Source organism: Eupeodes corollae, chromosome 3 (genome assembly GCF_945859685.1).
Source record: "Eupeodes corollae chromosome 3, idEupCoro1.1, whole genome shotgun sequence".
Classification (NCBI taxonomy): domain Eukaryota; kingdom Metazoa; phylum Arthropoda; class Insecta; order Diptera; family Syrphidae; genus Eupeodes; species Eupeodes corollae.
In genome coordinates, this window is record NC_079149.1 from 78,147,824 (window position 1) to 78,167,068 (window position 19,245).

The 19,245-nt window shown below is 31.2% G+C and overlaps 1 protein-coding gene and 1 non-coding gene across 2 annotated transcripts; both read right to left on the reverse strand.

Moving 5' to 3' along the window:
- Positions 1 to 2,283: 2,283 nt before the first annotated feature.
- On the reverse strand, positions 2,284 to 4,222 carry LOC129950962 (pro-resilin). Its single transcript, XM_056062935.1, has 2 exons — positions 4,074 to 4,222; positions 2,284 to 3,235 (listed from the first exon to the last, which is right to left on the reverse strand). Exons 1-2 carry the CDS (start codon positions 4,077 to 4,079, stop codon positions 2,573 to 2,575), a joined length of 669 nt encoding a protein of 222 aa, XP_055918910.1. The 5' UTR covers positions 4,080 to 4,222; the 3' UTR covers positions 2,284 to 2,572.
- Positions 4,223 to 18,791: 14,569 nt separating this feature from the next.
- Positions 18,792 to 18,863, reverse strand: Trnaw-cca (transfer RNA tryptophan (anticodon CCA)). Its single transcript has one exon. It is a non-coding gene; the product is annotated as a tRNA-Trp (tRNA).
- Positions 18,864 to 19,245: the final 382 nt, after the last annotated feature.

Here is a 19,245-nt window from a genome sequence, read left to right on the forward strand (position 1 = left end):
CAATTTTAGTACATCAACAAATCTTTTATCTTTGTTTTTGGACAACTTGAAAATATCTTTTCATATTGAAAACAAACTATCAAATCCAAAATTGATTGAGGGCTCAACTTAAAACATTAACAAACAGAAAAAATAAAATGCACGACTGGTTCGCATGAACTCGCTCATGTATTCAAAAATGTTTGTGTAAAACTATTTCCTGTATTGAATTAAAATGTACCTGCAAAAAAGATTGTTTTCAAAAATGTAAATGCCATTTGATTTCTCAAGAAAAAATAATTTTTTTTTTAAATTTGCGTTTGAAAATCGTTTTTGAATTTTAGTTTAATAATATTTTTGGTATATAATTTTGAACTTATAATTAGACGACTGGCATTTCAATTTTGTAAAATGATATTTTTGGCAGAAAAAAAATAGTTTAGTTCTTGAGAAAACTTAAAAACAAAATAACGGTTCTAGCTGGGATGGGATAGCCTTTATATATTTTTTATATTGAAAGAAGCTAAACTAAGAACACAAATTTTAGCAAGAATTTAAAAAAATTATCGATTTTTGAACGTACAAATTTGTATTGAAACTACTGTTATTTTTAGTTTGAAAAAATCGGGGGACAACTTTTTTCGTGTTCTCTACCATCGTTATGTCAAGTTCGATTAAAATCTCGAATTCGAGTTTGTTTACGAATGCAAAGCTTGCCATACAGGCCCTATATGAATGATAGATAAAGATATTTACAAAATTATTGGGAGATCGATAAGCTTTGAAAATGTCGTTAAGGATAAGGAAACAATAAATAATTTTCGTCTATTGAAAAGTGAAACGATGAGAATTAGGGCATTATTTTCTAAAATCAAGTCGTTGTTATTGAAATACGGCCTAGACATTTTCAACAGCCCTTTTGACTGGAAATTATGATAAAGGGGTTTCTAAGCACATGTATGTCGAAAATGACAAAAGGGTTTCACTAGAATACATTAGAAAAGACGTAACTTCACTGCAAATGCAAATACTCAAGTGATTTTTAATTCTCTACAAAGTTTTAAGACTAAATACAAGAGTGAGAGAAAAAAAAGAGTAGATTCAGTCGATTTTAATTAAAATTGAAGTAGGTAAAAAAACAGATATTAAAAATGAAGTAGATTTCAATATTTTGATGATGGTGCGAAGTAGGAAGTAGATTTTAAATTTATTTGAAAAAAAGAAGTAGATCTACTTCAATTGAAGTAAAGTGGTAACGCCACGGAGGTTTTGAGATATTCTTTTCAGTCCTATAAGGTGCAAATAAGTTAAAAGCTGTATTAAGGATAACCGTACGGAACAGTATCTATGATCGAAAATTTCAATTCATCTAGTGATATAAGAACTAAATCAAGTATTGTATCTTAATTATTAACAATACTATTAATTTGATATAAGTTTAAAGCAAATAAATAATCAATAAAAGTTAATTCAGAATATTTTTTTTAAATTACATGGGATAAACATATTTTCACTTAAGGAGTATGACCAATTTATATCGGATAAGTTTAAATTAATAATAATACAAATTTTACGGAAATTATTGTTGAAATTATTAACAAAATCAATGTTAGTAAGATGTTTTTCATAAATATAAATATTGCTTTTTGGTGGTATATAACTTTCGATGACGTACATTAACATACGAGGTTCAAGACTAATGGAAACACACATTTTTAGAATATCAGTAATTGGTAGTGAAATTTAATTACATGACATGGTTGAGCGAACGGCAACAAGTAGCCCAGCTGCACGATCTCCAGCAGTAACACAGCGATCCCTTCGGAAGACCATATAAGAGTTAACATAAAACATTTCAGAATTAAAAATACCACTCTAAAGCCAGGATTCAACAATAATAATAACATCGTAGTCGACATTACTGGTAGCAAGGTAAAGCGTAGGGATTTTTGTACGAATTAAACTGGAATTATGATAATACATTTTCAGGCAATCAAAAAAATGTTGCAATCCAATATTATATAAAATTTAACGAAGCAATTTGTGTACACCAATTTTTTTAAGCACCTAAACAAAATTTCCTATTTCAACAGCAACAACAATTGACAAAATGTTTATCTACTTTTTTGTAAAGTTCTTTATTACAATTATTAATAAGTGAAATGAAATGACAAAAAAAATAGTATTGTTTACAAAAAATAAAAATTAAAAATTATATATGTATACAAAAGTTTGTGAATTGTTGTAAAATATACAAAAAGAGCACTTAACAAGTAACATTTCTTTTAAATTATGGCAGTTCGCTTTGTAATGTGGTTTTGTGTGTTAACCTTTTCACATGTTATAATAAAGAAAATAAAAATTCTATACAAAATAACATAAATCAAAGGAGCTATATATATATAAATATCGTCATGTTAAAATAAAATCAAACCAAACTAAAAAAAAAAAAAACAAAAGAAAAATGCAAATAATCAACACAAGGAAATTAACCTTAAACATCATGCACTGAATGTCGACGGGATTTCCTTAAGAAGGATACTAGATTGGATGTTGGGTGAACCAAGAGGTTGTAAGATGATCATTTTGTCTTTTAGTTATATCCTTGGTATTTACTTTGGGCATTTGAGTCGTATCCACTGAAACCACCATCACCACGACCACCAGCACTGCCACCATGTGCACCATTGTTATAAGCGTTTCCAGTTTGCTCGTAAGTAATAGTTGGACGGTATCCGTTTTGATCAGCTTCATAATCAACAACTTGCTTCCTGCCATCAGGCAACAAAACGTAGTAACGACCAACAGTTCTATCTCCATCTCGTGACTCCATGTGACCGAAATCATTACCGGACTCGTAGTCTTGAACGTCATACTTGAATTCGTATTTTGCCGGACCGTAGTTCTCTTCGTCGTTTCCGTTTCCGTTACCATAGCCATTGTTACTACCTGCACCATATCCTGAGTTTGGATATCCCTGGTTGGCCGATGGATAGGCACCCTGTTGTTGTTTCGAAAAGATCGCTGACGTAACACCTGGAGCGGCATATGAATTTTGAGGCGCAGCACCAGAGGCTTGACTCCTTTGGGGTGGTAGATAATTGTTAGCAGGTGATTGGTATGACTGAGTGGGTGGCAGGTAATTATTTGATGGCTCGGTAGATTGTTGATTTGGTGGAAGATATGAATTTTGTGGTAACGGAGGTTCGCATCTTACTAAAGCGACGCAGGCCAAAACAGCTATCGTTGCAAAGCACTGTAAAGACATCGTAGATGAACCATGAGATTAGAATGAAAAACATATAGGAAAAGTGAATGGTAAAACATAATTGACAATAGAGAAGATGGCAGTTTGCCTTAATTACAGTGTTGAGTGATGGTTACGATATTTGTCTGTTGGAGATAGGTGTACTAAATGATTGTTTAGAAAGAAAATGATTAATTTTGCAATTCCACAAGTTTATATCTGTTGAGTGCAGCTTTTGGCATGTCTAATTTGCTGTATTTATTTAGTTATTTTCAAGACGAAGCGTATACATTGAGTAATTGATACATTTTGGGTCTATATATTAGTATTTGCATGTATTGACTTTACAAAACCAATTTAAAAAAGAAGACATTCACAATGTAATTGAACCATGAATGCTTGGAATTTATATTTGAAATTTAGAAAGGATGTACAAGTAACTTTTAGCTTGGATACATTTTAGAACGAACGTCTTTAAGTTTGCAGCTTATTTAGGTGTTTAAAATATATTAAAAATTTACTCGGTATTTAGATATAAACTATTAAAAAAATATTCTTCTTAGTTGTTAAGAAATATGAGGAATATTGTTTTTTAAACATGAAAGTTAAAATTGATTTTTGATGAATGAAGACGAAATAAAATTTAAATTTTAATCTCCAGAACTAAAATTGATGGTGTCAACACTCCGATATGAAACATTTGTACGAAACAAAGAATAAATATTGGTAAATAAGTATCCTTTAACTTATTTTAATTTAATCAACCGTAATAAACACTTTGTACACTAAGATTTATATTACTATTAAAAATTGTTTATTATTTTATTTGAAGGTATCTTCTACATACCTTCATTTTGTATATTTTAAAACTTATTTATTTATCACAAAACTCAAAGGAGTTAAATTATCCTTATTGGTCTTCTAGCGAAGATGGTTAAACAAGATTTGATACTGATCCAAATTCAGACACCAGTATTTATATCACTTAAAGTACAAACAAAAAACCTATGTACCACTTGCAGCGCAAAATCTTAATCTTCATCTTCCAAGTACATATATCTTCTATATTCACAAATCTCTCACCAAATAAAACGAAAACAAAAATTTTAACAGGCAAAACAAAAAAGAATAGAAAGACGAACGGTATAATAGTAATAATAAAAGTTTAGAGCAAATCTCACAATGAACGTTACCACTTGCATTCTGTTCATGTTGTTGCTATAAAATAATAAACATAATAATATCGGTATCATAGTTACACATCTTTTGAGAAGCTTTAAGATGCAAAAAAGTACAAACAAATAAACAAAGGAGACCAACACTCTTCAAGACCCTATATCCATTTACTTATGTATATCAACTCCACATATTAGAGAGAAGATACATAGAAATATGTTTAGATACATTTTTTAATGCTATTGCTTTTGTTAAGCTATTTTGGCTTTAGGTACCTTACCTATCTAACCAATCAAACGTTCCTAAGAGAAGAGTGTGGATTTCACGTAGGTTTATCGCATCGATGCGAAACGTAATGATGAGCACATTACAATTTTTTGACTATTGCCTGAAGATACACTGCAATTCGTTTAAAGACGAAAGTTACCGCTAGGTTAGACAAAAATATAGTGGAATTAGTGCAAACACTTACCTACTTGTAATTTACGTGTGTGTTGGTAGAGTGTGAGTTTGATGTCAGTAATACGACTGATAGTTTGATGGCAGATTCATTCACTAGACGGAATAGTGAAGGTGTTTATAGAATCACACAATCGAGATGTTACCATCTCCTCATCTCGATCTCATAGTCGCTCAGACCGTGATCGGGTTTGTAATGGAATTTGCAGTCTCTCGCTCTTCAATGAGCTCGGGTTAGATCTTAAGAAGAGAACGCCTGAAGGAAATAGTCAAGCGAATTTTGTGTGGTGGACAGTTTTTCTATCTTTAAGATACAAAAGTTATGAATTAAAAAAAAATTGTAAAAAGGTGGATTAAATCCTTAATAAACATTTCAAATAAACGAAATTTAAGTATCTGGAATTTTTTTTTCTCCCTATAGTGTACTAATATACAATACATATATGTAAATATAATGTAAATTAAATAAAATATAGACTGAATGAATTTGTTTTTGTTTTGATTTGTATTATTTTTGTGCATATGATTGTATGATAGCTTCTTTAATTAACGTGAGATTTATTTAAAGTTTTAACATAACAAACTTGATTCTTATGTGTACATGTAACAATACACATGTTTCAATTCACTTTTGAAAATGATGTCTCAAAAATCATGTTACGATAACTTTGGTGCCAAAAATTGTTGATTTTTTTTATAGAGCAGGCATATATTCCACAGGAAGAGTATATAATATATATCGCCACATTTGGGATTTAGGATAATTCAAAAAATAAAATACTTAATGGGAACGGCAACGCTTAATGTTTACAGTAAATTACTATAAGCCAATGACTAACTATTTCATTAATTTGAACCATTCATTTTTGAAACACCATGAATATTTATAAAACTCCATATTTTTGTTTTCTAATTGAGTAATTTGACTTACATTGGTTATTTAAAACAATTTTTAGATGAAAAAGGGGTAAACATAACAAAACGAAATTTTTAGGATTTAAAATTAAGTGTACGAACTAAAAGTCGGTTAAATATCAGGGAAACATAGTAAAATACTTTTACTTCAAGCACCATGTTTTTTTTGTGTCTATTAACATATATATTTATTGTTTTGTTTGTTTATTTCATTTTGATTTTTATTATAGCTAGACAAAATACATTATTCCCTTATGTTAAATATATATTGCACAATTTAAAGAGATTATTATATAATCTTTAGTACCCGTGATGGTTAGTGCGTTGGACTGTGATGAAAGGGGTCTTGGGTTCAATCCCTGCATGTGCCACATTAATTTAAAAAAAAATAATTTTCGCGGGTACTGCCTCTTGCGAGGAATTGACAAATCTTTCAAGAGTAATTCTTGTCATGAAAAAGTGCTTTCTCAAATAAGCCGTTCGGATTCGGCCTAAAATTGTAGGTCCCTTCCTGACAACAGTACTCGCACACAGGAATGGTTGAGAGTTTTAAGTCACTAGACCCTGGTTCTTCATGGACTGTTGCGCTACCCAATTTATTTATTATATAATCTACCTTACTACAGCCAAGTTTAAATAAGTTTTTAACACAAAATTGAAAGATAAAGTTTTGATTCAAAAAAAAGCTTCTTAAAACCCTCGTTAAAGAGCAAGGGAAAGAATATTTATATTTCATTTTTATAAATTCATTTATGTAAATAAACATTAATTGATAAATAAGTAACTAAATAAATATGTAAATAAATAAATAATAAAATAAATAAGTGGATAAATAAATATGAATAAAAATAATGGAATAAATAAACACAAAAGAACAAAGTTTATTAAAAAGTAAATAAATAGGTAATTGAAAAAAGAAATATAATTAAATAACAACAATTTGTCTTTTAAGGATTGTGTAATTTGGAATGATTGCGTGAAATTATAAGTTCAATTTTCATGACTTAACTTTGATTTACTATTATTAAATGGATAGACAAATTTAATAGTTATATTAACTTTTCTAATGATATTTCCAACAAGAATTCCGAAAGTTAGTTTACTGTCCAAGTGGTTGCCAAGGTAGGTATTTATCATTGGATTTCTTGTTTGCTTCTACGCCGCCGCTGTTGATTAAGAAGGAATAACTTGGCAAAACAGGTTTTTCTTTTTCGAGTTACTTAGATAGCCTGAGTTTTTAAAGCATTTATATTAATCTTCCAATCGTTAAAATATTGTTGAAGTACAGTAAAAGAAGATTGCAAATTGGTTTGCTAATTAGAAGGAAAAACACCGGAGTGAACTGAAAAAAAACAGCTTTATTGCAGTTTTGCAAAACAGGAAAATCAGCAATTAAAACTGTATAGAATATTTTGGCAACATCGGAGGAGCCACGCCTCCTGCAATACACAAAAACATTTTTTTGGTGACAGAAAAGACTTAACAATTTGTATTTTATACATAGGAAACTTGAGCATCAAAAATTTGTGTAATAGCCCGTCATTCCAGAGAGAATCAAACGGTTTTTCAACGTTGTAAAATCATACTGGCCATTACCATTAATAAAATTTGTTTAACCTATTTGGGTTATTCGATCGATTTGGTAGACTGTACTCTGGTACGCAGAAAGCACAATTATATTATTGTTAATGTGTGCCATAAGTTAGTTTTTAATTAATTTTAAAAGCATTTACTTACATGACTTAGTAAACTTATAGGACGATTATTAGATTTTAAGTTAAAACACAAACAATTTTTAAATTTTTTTAATGTGGCTTCTACAACGTTTTAATTTGGAATATTAGAAAAGTAGGATACATAAACATTATATTATAGTACTTAAGAAGGAATTTCCCCGTTTGAAATTCAAATTCTTATGTTACTATGTTTTCTGAATTAAACAATGAAAAAGTATTTTATTTTAATCAGTGATGTTATGATAAGATTTTTTTTGTTTAAATTCAATTACGATAACTTACAGAATGGCCAACGATTTTTCCAGGTTTTAAAATTGCAATCATTTTAGCATTTCTCTGTTCTTTTTTGTTACAGTTAAGATATTATTAAAATATATATTGCGTGTCTATGTACATATACACATACATATTTAGATAGGATAAGGCGATATGATGTAATTTATGTTTTATGATTTGAAGCACTATGTTGGTTCGATGTCTTGAAAAAATCGCAATTAAATTTGAACTGAATACTTTTGAATATATTAACTCTATGACGACTATATAGCTGATTAAGTAGTATTCACAAGACCAACGAACGACGAACGAATTACAAAATGTGTGTTTATATACGTTTGAAGACATATTTCGACACAAATTCTTAACAAAACGATAGCAATGTACATAGTTTCCATTTGATTTATGATGCATACTTTTACTTTTCAATATCATATATTAATAAATTTAAGAAAACAAATTTATTCGTCGCGAAAAAAAATTAATGTTGATACAAACTGTCAAACTTTATTCGCGTTCCACATTATCCACACTCGCAACGAATAAAACTATCCAGCGTACCTAACCTAAAAAAATCATTCTTGTTTTCGTTTCGGTGATGAATCGTGTTTGGCTTTAGCTTCTTGTCAAACTTCATTTGCGACGAATTAAAAACTATCATGTGAAAGAAATGTCAAAATCGAGGAATATTCGTTCATTCGTTGGTCGTTGGTCGTGCTCATATGAATAGTGCTTTAGATGGAAATGGACTATTTGACAATAAAAATAACACTATTTTAAAGGCAATAAAAAAGTCTTTTTGTGACGACTCGTTTTTGTTAGATATTAATTTTTGGTTTCACGTACTAAAGTAATGTTTTCATTCATCAGGAAGCGCACACAAGTGGAAAGTGACCTCACCCACTTGGAGTGCGCAAATTTAGACATCTAGTGAGGAACCGAGCTAGATGGAAAAGATTGTAGGGTGATGCCTTAGATCCCACAGAATTGTAGCGCCACTTTAAGTTAGTAAGTAGAAATACAAACAAACAAAAAGTTGGAGAAATATTTAGACCACGCCTTGGCCAATTCGAGTTATTTCATTCAAATAAAAGACCAATTTTTTTAAGCTGCCTTCGCAATGCATTAAATACAATTTTGTAGACACTTATATACAAATAATCGATTTTATGGTAAGTGTCTAGTCCCCTGACTTAAAGCTTGCACCCACCCTTTCCTCATGCAATATATAAAATAGTCTAACACAACGAACAGTTAATGGAATAATGCCGGATTAAATACATCGCAGCCAAGGTATTCTTGATTGAGATATGTATCAACAAATCTAACCTGGCAAATTAACACCACTCACAGAAAAAAATCGCAACATACCAAATCACCAAGGACCTTTTATTTTTCTACCAACCAAAAAATTTTACTAGGATGCAATTTAATGTATCATATTGTGCATATATATTATTAATAAATATTAAGCATTTGTTTTGCATAAAAGTAAGCATTTTAAAACAATAACATCACTTGCTTTTTAATATCACAACCAATCATTTCATTTATTTATTGACCTTCGCTATCAAGGTGTAAGGTAAGGTGTTTAGTTCAATCGAATGGCCGAATAAACAGGGCTCGACCTTCGGTTTTTTGATTTTGGCTTTATATTTATAAGACCATTTTATTTTAATACTACGAACAAATCACACAAAATGTAATTACTTTTGAAGTAACCTTTTATATGTTATATCTATGACTGTGTAGATAAATAATTGTATGGCATTTTAAAATGTTCGTTGACCTCGAAAATCTAATCCCAAAAAAAAACATTTGAATTTTACATTTTATTTACAGTTTTGAAAGTCTAAAAATATCCATTTTTAGCACATTTAAAATTAAAACTACATTTCTTGATTTGAATACAACAATTGTGCATATTTCAAATTGAATTCTTTTTTTCCAATTTTCTTTTATGAATTTAGTTGAGTTATCATTATATTCATCCTGACAGACGAAATGTTTTTGAGAAAAAAGTTAGTAAATATCAATTTTATAAATTTTTGTATTTAGCCGATGTTTAAAATTTTTTACTTTACTTGATGTACAAGATGCCCCGCAAATGCCCTAAAGTACAGGGTTATCCATTTTACGGTTTCAAAAGTAAACGTAAATAAAACACACGGTTCTTTGACACTTTTTGACAAATATTGGGCAGTAGCTCAGCCATAAATTGACGAATGTTGATGTTAAGTGCTCAAGAGTTAAAGGTTTAGTTGCATAAACACATTCTTTCGCGTTGCCCTATACAAAAAAGTTCAGCGGTGTCAAATCGCATGATCTTTGTGGCCAGTTGATATCCAAACGACAAGAAATTACACGGAAAGGAAATGTCTCTTGCAGTAAAGCCATATTCGCTAGTGTTTTATGGCTTGTGGCACCGTCTTGTTGAAACCGCATATTCCCCAAGTCTTATTCTTCAATAGTAGGCAAAAAGAAGTCGGTTATCATAAAACCATAACGCTCCAAATTGACGTTGAACATAAGATGGTATAAAAGATCGCTGGCATTTAAGATAATGAAGAAAAACAAAAAGTCAAAACAATGTCAAAAATTAATGGAAATTGGGGCTTATAAATCGGAACTAGCAGATTAATAAATAGTAATGATTTATCATTAAAATTCACACTATATCATTACAAATTTTGGTTTAGAAGAGACATTAGGGGATATACGAATTGGAATACTGGAAAGACGACCCGCTGTGATCAAACTAGTTCTAACAATAAAAAATATATATTTTTGTTACTAATTTTGTAAGAGGAAAGTATTCCAAACATTTTTGCAGCATCTAAGCGAATTTATGACTCAGAAACGGCATTTTTTACAAAAAAAAAACCTGCATTACGCAAAGAGTCTTGCTTATTGAACGCCTTGATAAAGGGAATATACTTGAAAGGCGTATTAAAAACTGATTAAGATTGATCGGTTAACATAAGGGTTGGACAATTTCTTCGTCCAATATTCTACAAAAGCCGATAACTGAATTGGTTTAAAATATTATATTATCTATATGGATCTGCTTTCGGTGAAATGAAAGCCCAAGGTCTCGAATAACTTCAGCAGAGGGAAGAAAGCATTGACGGGGTTAAGTTTTATCACACTTTAGACATACTGACTACTATCGATGCCTAGTTGATGTAAAGTCTCAAAGAACAAACTTGTACGAAAATAAAAATAAAACAGGTCCATACAATCTGATTAAAGACACAAACATTTTATTGTTCTCTCAAAACAAACTTAGTAAAATCTTGAAAAAAAACACAACGTTGTTTTATGCAACTAGCCCGACTCCAAAAAATAAATGTAGCACACCTCCACAAGGATCTTTGATCTCTTTAAGCGCCATCCACCAATAAAACCCGTGCAATCAATTCAAAGTCATAATTATGCAACAAGATGCGATGCAGCTCTAGTTACACACAAGCACAGAGTCTAGTTTTTTGTAGCGGTGCTAATGCATTCATGAAATGAAAATTAAAATTTCTTCGTGTTTACATTCGTTATGATGATGAAGTCAACGGTGGCTTCGTAGCCGCCGCCACCACCACCAGGGCGGATCTTCTCTGTCAGTAAGTTTAGGCCACTTGTATAAGTGCATTATGATTTAAGTATTTAAGGTTCAATAGTCAATTAATTAAATTTGTTCTAGCCATTGTTAAAAGAGTTTAGATATAGGATAACTTTTGGTTTCAGGTTCCAATATTCAATTCAATGAAACTAATTGCTAATTTTTGTTAAAACTATTTATAAAACAAAAGGTTCTTTCATTGTTAATGTCTTGCAAATGATTTTAAAATCAGTATCATTATTATATTTTGTATACTGAAAACGGAGTACTTAGTCATAAAAGTAAATCTTCATAGTTAACTATTTAAAATACCGTGTGAAAACGGCATAAGTTTTAACTAATTTTCGATGAATGTACATTGTAGTAAAGAATAATTATAAAAAGAAATTTTTGATATTGAGTGTACCTAATTTTGAACTAATGTAAAATTTCAATTGTTTCGGCTACTTTTAGTATTGGCTTTGCTTAATAATAATAATTTTATAAAAAATAATAATTAATATGATACTTAAGAATAAAATAAACAAGTAACTAACCTATGCTTTTTTCCCAAAAATGTCGTTAAAAAATGTAAATTAATGAATTTTGTTTTATATTTTTCCTTAAAATGAAATAAATTTGTAAATAAACTCATAGCAAAAGCTTACCTATTTAAACTTTATTTGGAACATTAGATGACATATCCTCGAAAAACCTGAAATACATATCTGCATATGTTTACCCACAGATTTTTTTTTTTGCAAATACACCTAATCTTTTTTGTTTAAAAAAATTGAACTTGAACACTCTTACTTTTCTAAAACCTATTCTAACGAAAAAAGTCTGCATAAACTGGTAAAGTCAAATGCAGACTAGACTATTTTAACATTTCACAAAGAGCAGATACCGACCTCTGATATCCAACCATTCTGTAAAATAAAGTGGCTCTACATATATAGCAATTAATAAATCCATGAGTAAAATATGAAACAGGAGGAATCTGAAATGCTTTACTGATGATATTTTATTTCCTATTGTTAATGTTGATTTTTATTAGGAATCTGTTTAATGATGCAGTCGGAAAAGTACAAAATTGCAACTCTATCAGTAAACAAAAATAGAGTTCTGTTCACATTTTGCTGTTCAGAAAAATAAAAAATGATCATTGGAATTTTCAAAGCGTTTTTACAACACAAATTTAATACTTGACATTAGCATTTATCATATTGCATCAGGCTTTTGTTTAAAATAAAGCTCTAACATGTTCAAAAATGAGAAACAAACATTTTTAAATTTCAAGCTTTAACCCTCCCGTGAGGCAAAATAAAAATTATTTGTTGCCTTCATGTGCCTGATAAGTAAATCCGCCACTGTAAGTCATCTAAGCCTTCGCTGTTCTCGTGTCATCAATTGCTATACGATCAGCGAATATATGGCAGTACAAGAAAATGATGCGAGCAAACATGATTTTAATTTCAGTTTTCAGGTAGGATGGTAGGTTATGATCTGAATGTGACCACGATTTTAAATGCACGTGAAGTGAACGTAAACGATGCACAATCTGCTCATTGGGGGTCACACTACAGCTCGTCTTTGTTGATTCAAATCTTAGCCTCCACGTCGTCGTCGTCGGCAGCTCGCAATCTCCAAAACTTATTTCAATGATTGTTGGTGGTGTTAACTGCTGCAGTTGCCGTTGATCGTCGGCGTTTGTTGCAGCAGCCTAGCCGTCACAATAACTGTTGCACATTCTCGGCCATAAAATCATTCCGAACGGGGTCAAAGTTCTTCAAAGTTACGGCGATTGACGAATGTGCATTTGAGGCTGCGCCTATTTCGATGACGTTATGCGTGCTGACGGAGCAATTTACTTGATGAATGATGAACAGCTGGGCGACAATGGCGGCTTGTAAATTACTGTTTTTCTTATAAATGAGCGCTAAAGCATGTAATGATGGTCAAGAAAACAGGTAAGCTTGATACAGTACCATCTGAGGGCCTTTGTATTTTTACGACGAACGCTACGACGAAGGTAACTAAGGAGTTTTCAACAGGTAAGCCTGTAACGTTCGCTACCAATTTGCCAAGAGGTTGTAACTTGATGGCTTTTGACGAGATCCATGAACGAGATTAGGTTACATTAGATTCACGCTAATCCAAAAACGGGTAACTTTGCAGCAGTCAATGAGGATGTGTATCTTTTGTTTATTGCTGCTACTTGTGAGAAAATAAAGATTCTTGATGACTCACTGTATAGTTCACATGCTGATGAGGGCGGTTAATTACACATTTGTCATACTAGAGTTTCATCACGAATTTAAATTGTTTCTTTAAGTTTAGACTTAAATAATAGTTTTGCTGTCAGCTTTATGAAGATCCTTGTTTACACAGTGTCCCACAGTCAAAGCCACAGAAGAAAATCAACATGAGTTCATGAGGATTGTTTTGCTGCAACAAAAAAAAAATAATTTAAACTCAGTTTTATTATAAAAACAAGCTTAACAAACTAAAAGAAAGAAAAATAAATTGAATTAACTTAACAAATATCACATCACGGGCATCAAGTTATTTGTATCACATATAACCTAAATTTGCGGCAGTAGTAGAGAAATGTATCTACTAAGAATCGAATGAAAGTATTGGATAAACCTGTGATCCTGTTGGACAGGTTTAGTGCTTCATAAATACGTCCTATATTTTTACAACAAAATGTTTTAATATACCTATATACTTCATACTTCTCCGTCATCGCCATAACTTCATAAACACATCAAAAATCTAAGACTATGTATATGAATGTATACGTACATGTAGCTGTCTATGGATTCTTTTTCAATATGACTACTACTTACCTTACCTAAATCTACTGTGCGCCGATCATGCAATTGCTGGTGTCTTTATGAGGCACGCTTTTGTCTCTAAGAAATTCAATAGGCCTTAGGTAATCACGTTAATACTGGCTGTGAATGTGACAACTATTAGCTTCAAGTTGTCACTATTATGTTCGAGACGAACATAGATTGTTTCGTGATTATTGTACCCTTGCATTTTATTGTGCTAATGCAGTGACCAATTTAGGCTTTTTATACTACCTCTAGGTCATAGGCACCTACTCGTACATATTTAATATAATATAGGTATGTATTTTTTTGAATAAGTTTATTTAACTTGTATAAAAATGTTTTGTGTGAAGATTATCATAGCGATGAGACTTGCATATGGAGACTCCTAAGAGAAATTTTGTTAATTGGTCAATGGTTTGAACTATTTACTTGGGTTTCGAATTTTTAATGAAGTAGCTTCCACCTACGCAAACCTTAAGTCAATTAATCATCCCCAGACCCAATTTAATACTATGTATGTACATGCAAATATTTGGCTGAATTCGACATTGAAATTTAACCGATATTTGTCTTTTTCCAAGAAAAATAAATGGCAAGTAAGGAATTAGTGAAAAGATCCCAAAAGAAGGTATTTTCAACTGGCAGAGGTATCACATTTGATTAATTGATGAAATAGCTTTATTCTTAACGAGGCAATTTGGTTAATATATATTCAGCCTTAAATCATAGCACTTAAAACTGAAAGTGATGAGTGTTCGGTACCAGTTCTGTTTTAACCTGTTTTTAAAGTTAAGTAGCCAAAAAATTAAGTCGGTCCTAACTAAAAAATGTATCTATACTTTTTAAAGTAATTTCGAATTGAAATCAACTATTCAATTTTGAATATATGATCATTAACAAAACTGAAATATTCGTATACCGAAAGAGAAACTTTATTAAATACTATAGCTAATACCCATCTTCACTATTAACTCGAAGTGAATGTTTGTATATATCTAATCTGAAGTCTAATAAAGCCGCTAGAGCAGATGGCTTGAATGGTATGCTTTTTAAAGCAGCTGAAAATAAGTTGATAAGGAGCTTGCGCCAACTAATTAGTAAAATATGGTCGTATGGAAGCATGTCCGATGCATGGAACCTCAGTACTGAAAAAAGGAGACCCTCTAAACTGTACAAACTATAGAGAAATCAGTCTGCTTAACACCGCTTACAAAATCTCCTCCGCCGTAATATGTTAACGTCTTAAGCTCACCGTCAATAAGCTTATGGGTCGTTATCAGTGTGGTTTTAGACAAGGAAAGTACACATTGGATCAAATATTCATATTACGGCAGATCCTGGGAAAAACTCAAGAACATCAAATCGACATCCATTGCAAGGCCGACATCGATTGCAAGGCCGCATATGGCATTAACTAAAGGATCGAGCTGTATAGAGCCATATCTTCTTTTGGAGAATGGAAAATTCGAGGTGTTCCATTAAGGTTAGAATCTACTTAACCAAATCATTCGATGTCAAAAAAGGCTTTAGGCAAGGTGATGAGCTTTCATGTGACTTCTTCAACACCGTCATGAAAATATAACAACACTCAAAACTTTCCCTTTAACACACAAAATATAAAAAGAAATTTAAGTATGGTATACTACAAGTCCAGTAAATATATATGTGGCTCAAAATCAACAAGATTGCAAATTTCAAAATTGGTTTTATGACAAAAAAATTGCAAGCTAAAATGATGACTTTTAGCTTATAAATAAATAAATTTGGTGGCGCAACAGTCCATAAAGAACCAGGGCCTAGTGACAGGAATGGAAGGGACCTACAATTTTAGGCCGAATCCGAACGGATAATTTGAGAAAGCACTTTTTCATGACAAGAATTACTCTTGGAGGATTTGTCAATTTCTCGCAAGAGGCTGTACTTGCATTCTATGCTCGAAGGCTGTTAGCGCAATAGAATCCTTGTTACTTTTAGCTTATACTGTTTTAAAATTTTTATATTAATAACCTTTGACAGGGTAGCGCACAGAATTCTATACTTTATTAGAAACATTTTTTAGTATTTAATATCTAATAGAAACCCTCAATTTGAGAAGGTTTTCTAAGTTTGATAAAATCAACAAGAACAAAACATAGCACATAATTTAAGCTTTGATTTATAACATGGGTGTATTATATATCTATATTAAATAAGCAAAAATTAAAACAATAGGTACATACAAAATTTTCTACAAGGAAAATACGTCAAATTATGTCCGGGAACGTTCTCGAAATAACCGTTCACGAAATGACCATTTCAAATAATAGTGCCTTCTGATTATACGGCAGCCATCTTAAATGCGATCTGACTTTGTCAATAGGAACATATTTGAGATTTCTTTGTTATTTCGAGTCGTAAAAAAGAATTTCATCAATAATTAAATGTAATAAATACGTTCACGGAATGACGGAATATTGATGTACGGCTCTACTAATAATGAATAGAAAGGTACTTAACATTTGGATATAATTTATTTGACGAAAAATACTCTGACAGCCGGCTTTGTTACTGTTCTATTCCTCGTTTACCAAAGAAATTTAAGCTGTTGCTGACTCCATATGATATGATATTTTCAAAAATATAATTAAAAGATTTGTATCGGCTCTAGTTTCTGGGATTCAGCTTTGTAGGTATTAAGCAGAAAAAACACGTCTTTATAAAAAAAAAACTTTATTAGAGAAAATTATATTCTAAATTGAGAATTAAATTCTAAAAAACTTCGTTTTAAAGCTTTTCGGTGATGTGTAGAATTTGTAAAGTGCCGCATTAATGACCAACAATAGTCAGACATCATGTTCTTATCCCAGAAACCCTGGTAGCGTAAGGCTTGATGCATACATTTTCCCTGCTCTTCGATCATATCTCCTAAATTTTCCGGAAACCTAAACAAGCTGTTTCATAATACCCAAATTTATATGTAACGGTGTAAGGATAATTTTGTCACGAGTTACTAATGAATTCTGGACTATGTTTTTCTTTCCAGGCTCCATATTTTCTCTCAACGGCCGGTTTCTCCTTATCCAATGCTCTTGCTTAGCTCTACTGTTCTACACTTTGTGACCAAGAAGAATGTTCACCATTTTTAAATCCACACAAATTTGCCAATTATGGTCATTGTATTTAATTTTGTTCAAGACTAGCGAAATAATAAAATATTCGTCCTTCAACTTGGTACTGTGGGCAATACGTACCCCGGCATATTTGTTTCCATTATGTAAAACAATACATTTTAGGCTTCGTTTTTAGCTGTCAATGAATAAACGCCAGTCTTTTGGTTCATATTGTTTAAGCCCATTTTAACAATAAGTTTTTGATATGAGCTTGGTCTTTCAATGTCTTGTTTTAAAGGTTCAGATATATTTTTAAGCACTAAGAGTCAGGTGAACGCTGCCCTAGACGTTGAACACAACTAATACTTGGGTACTGTCATTTAGCTCGATTTTTAGTGTTTAAACCGTTCATATTCACGCTACAAAAATAACATTTCTCGAGATGATTTCGTGGTTCTCGCCAAATAGTTGGTGTTTCAAACTTGAAGGCACTTCTTTTACAACTTTTTCATAATCTTAAATATTCTACACACGACTAACAAACACAACTGGGAGCCCAGCACTTCCCATTTTTATCCAAGGGGATCTAAAAATACTCAAAATAGGTGTTTTTTTAGCAAACTCTGATATATTTTTTTTACGATTTTGTAACACATATTCTCCGCACATGTAGCAAAAATGATCTGGGTTATTTAAACAACGTCCTTTTGAACTACTCATGTCGCAAAAACTTGAGATAATAATTCTAACACCTTAAAATACGTCTACTATAGATTTATATATAGGCTTCAATGATAAAAATCAAAACCAAAGTCACGCGAGCTGTTAAACACCAGTGTTATCGATACGTTCACTGAAATGACTTGTGCGGTATTCGACAAACTTGACAAATTTGAACAACTGTATTATGAAAATTCGGAATTTTAAATATAGCCGATTTAGTTTAAACTTAACAGTCAGCGTACATATTTCACATAAGTTATTTACCTATACTTATGCTTATGCATGACTTTTAAAATGTACTCTTGTTTTAAATTTGAAAAACTTGTAAAGTCAATTTCTGTAAATCAAAACCGAAAGTATCCATATCGCTTTGTTAAGCCAAACGTTTGGTGACGAATCGACATGATTTCATATTTGAAAATGTAGTGAAATTTCATGTTCTATGAGGATACTATAGATTAAAATTTCCCTAAAAGGTTTTTTTCATTAACTTCACTTTATTACAACGAGACACTTTTAGATATGACACAATGACGACAATGTACTATTTACCATGTTAAAAGGGAAGGAACAAGTCTTTGCCGTATTCTAGAGCTTATTTGATCACAAAAAGGGCCATAGTAATATTTCGAAGAATTTTTGAAAACTAATTTATTAATTTTTTTTCTGTGTTTTCTTAAGATATTCTTCGTCTTTAAAAACATGCTGTCCCAAAAACTTTTTCAAAATCGACCACAAAATAAAAAACCCCTTTGACCCCGACGTGATTTGAACACGCAACCTTCTGATCTGGAGTCAGACGCGCTACCGTTGCGCCACGGAGTCTATGCAAAAGTCCTTTTACATCATTGGTGTATTTCACCAACACTCCAATTGTAATTTTAATCACCAGCGTTTTTAACAAACGTCGTTAATATTGTTGTTGGTTATTGTTTTAAAATTTTAGTTGGTTATTGTTTTAACTATTCAAAACAAAAAAAAATCTTAGCACTCAGCTAAAAATAGATTTACAAACAGTGGTCTATTTCATTAACTTTGGAATTTCAGCAAAAAATTATTTTTTCTGGTTCACAAAATGTTTGTTGAATTGAATAGTATTTGTTGTTTCATTATTTCAAGTGTACTAAAACCTTATTTTCTCTTTCCTTATGAGTACAAATGTGCATACATTTATACAATGTTTTTAACTTATGTTAAATTCAATACG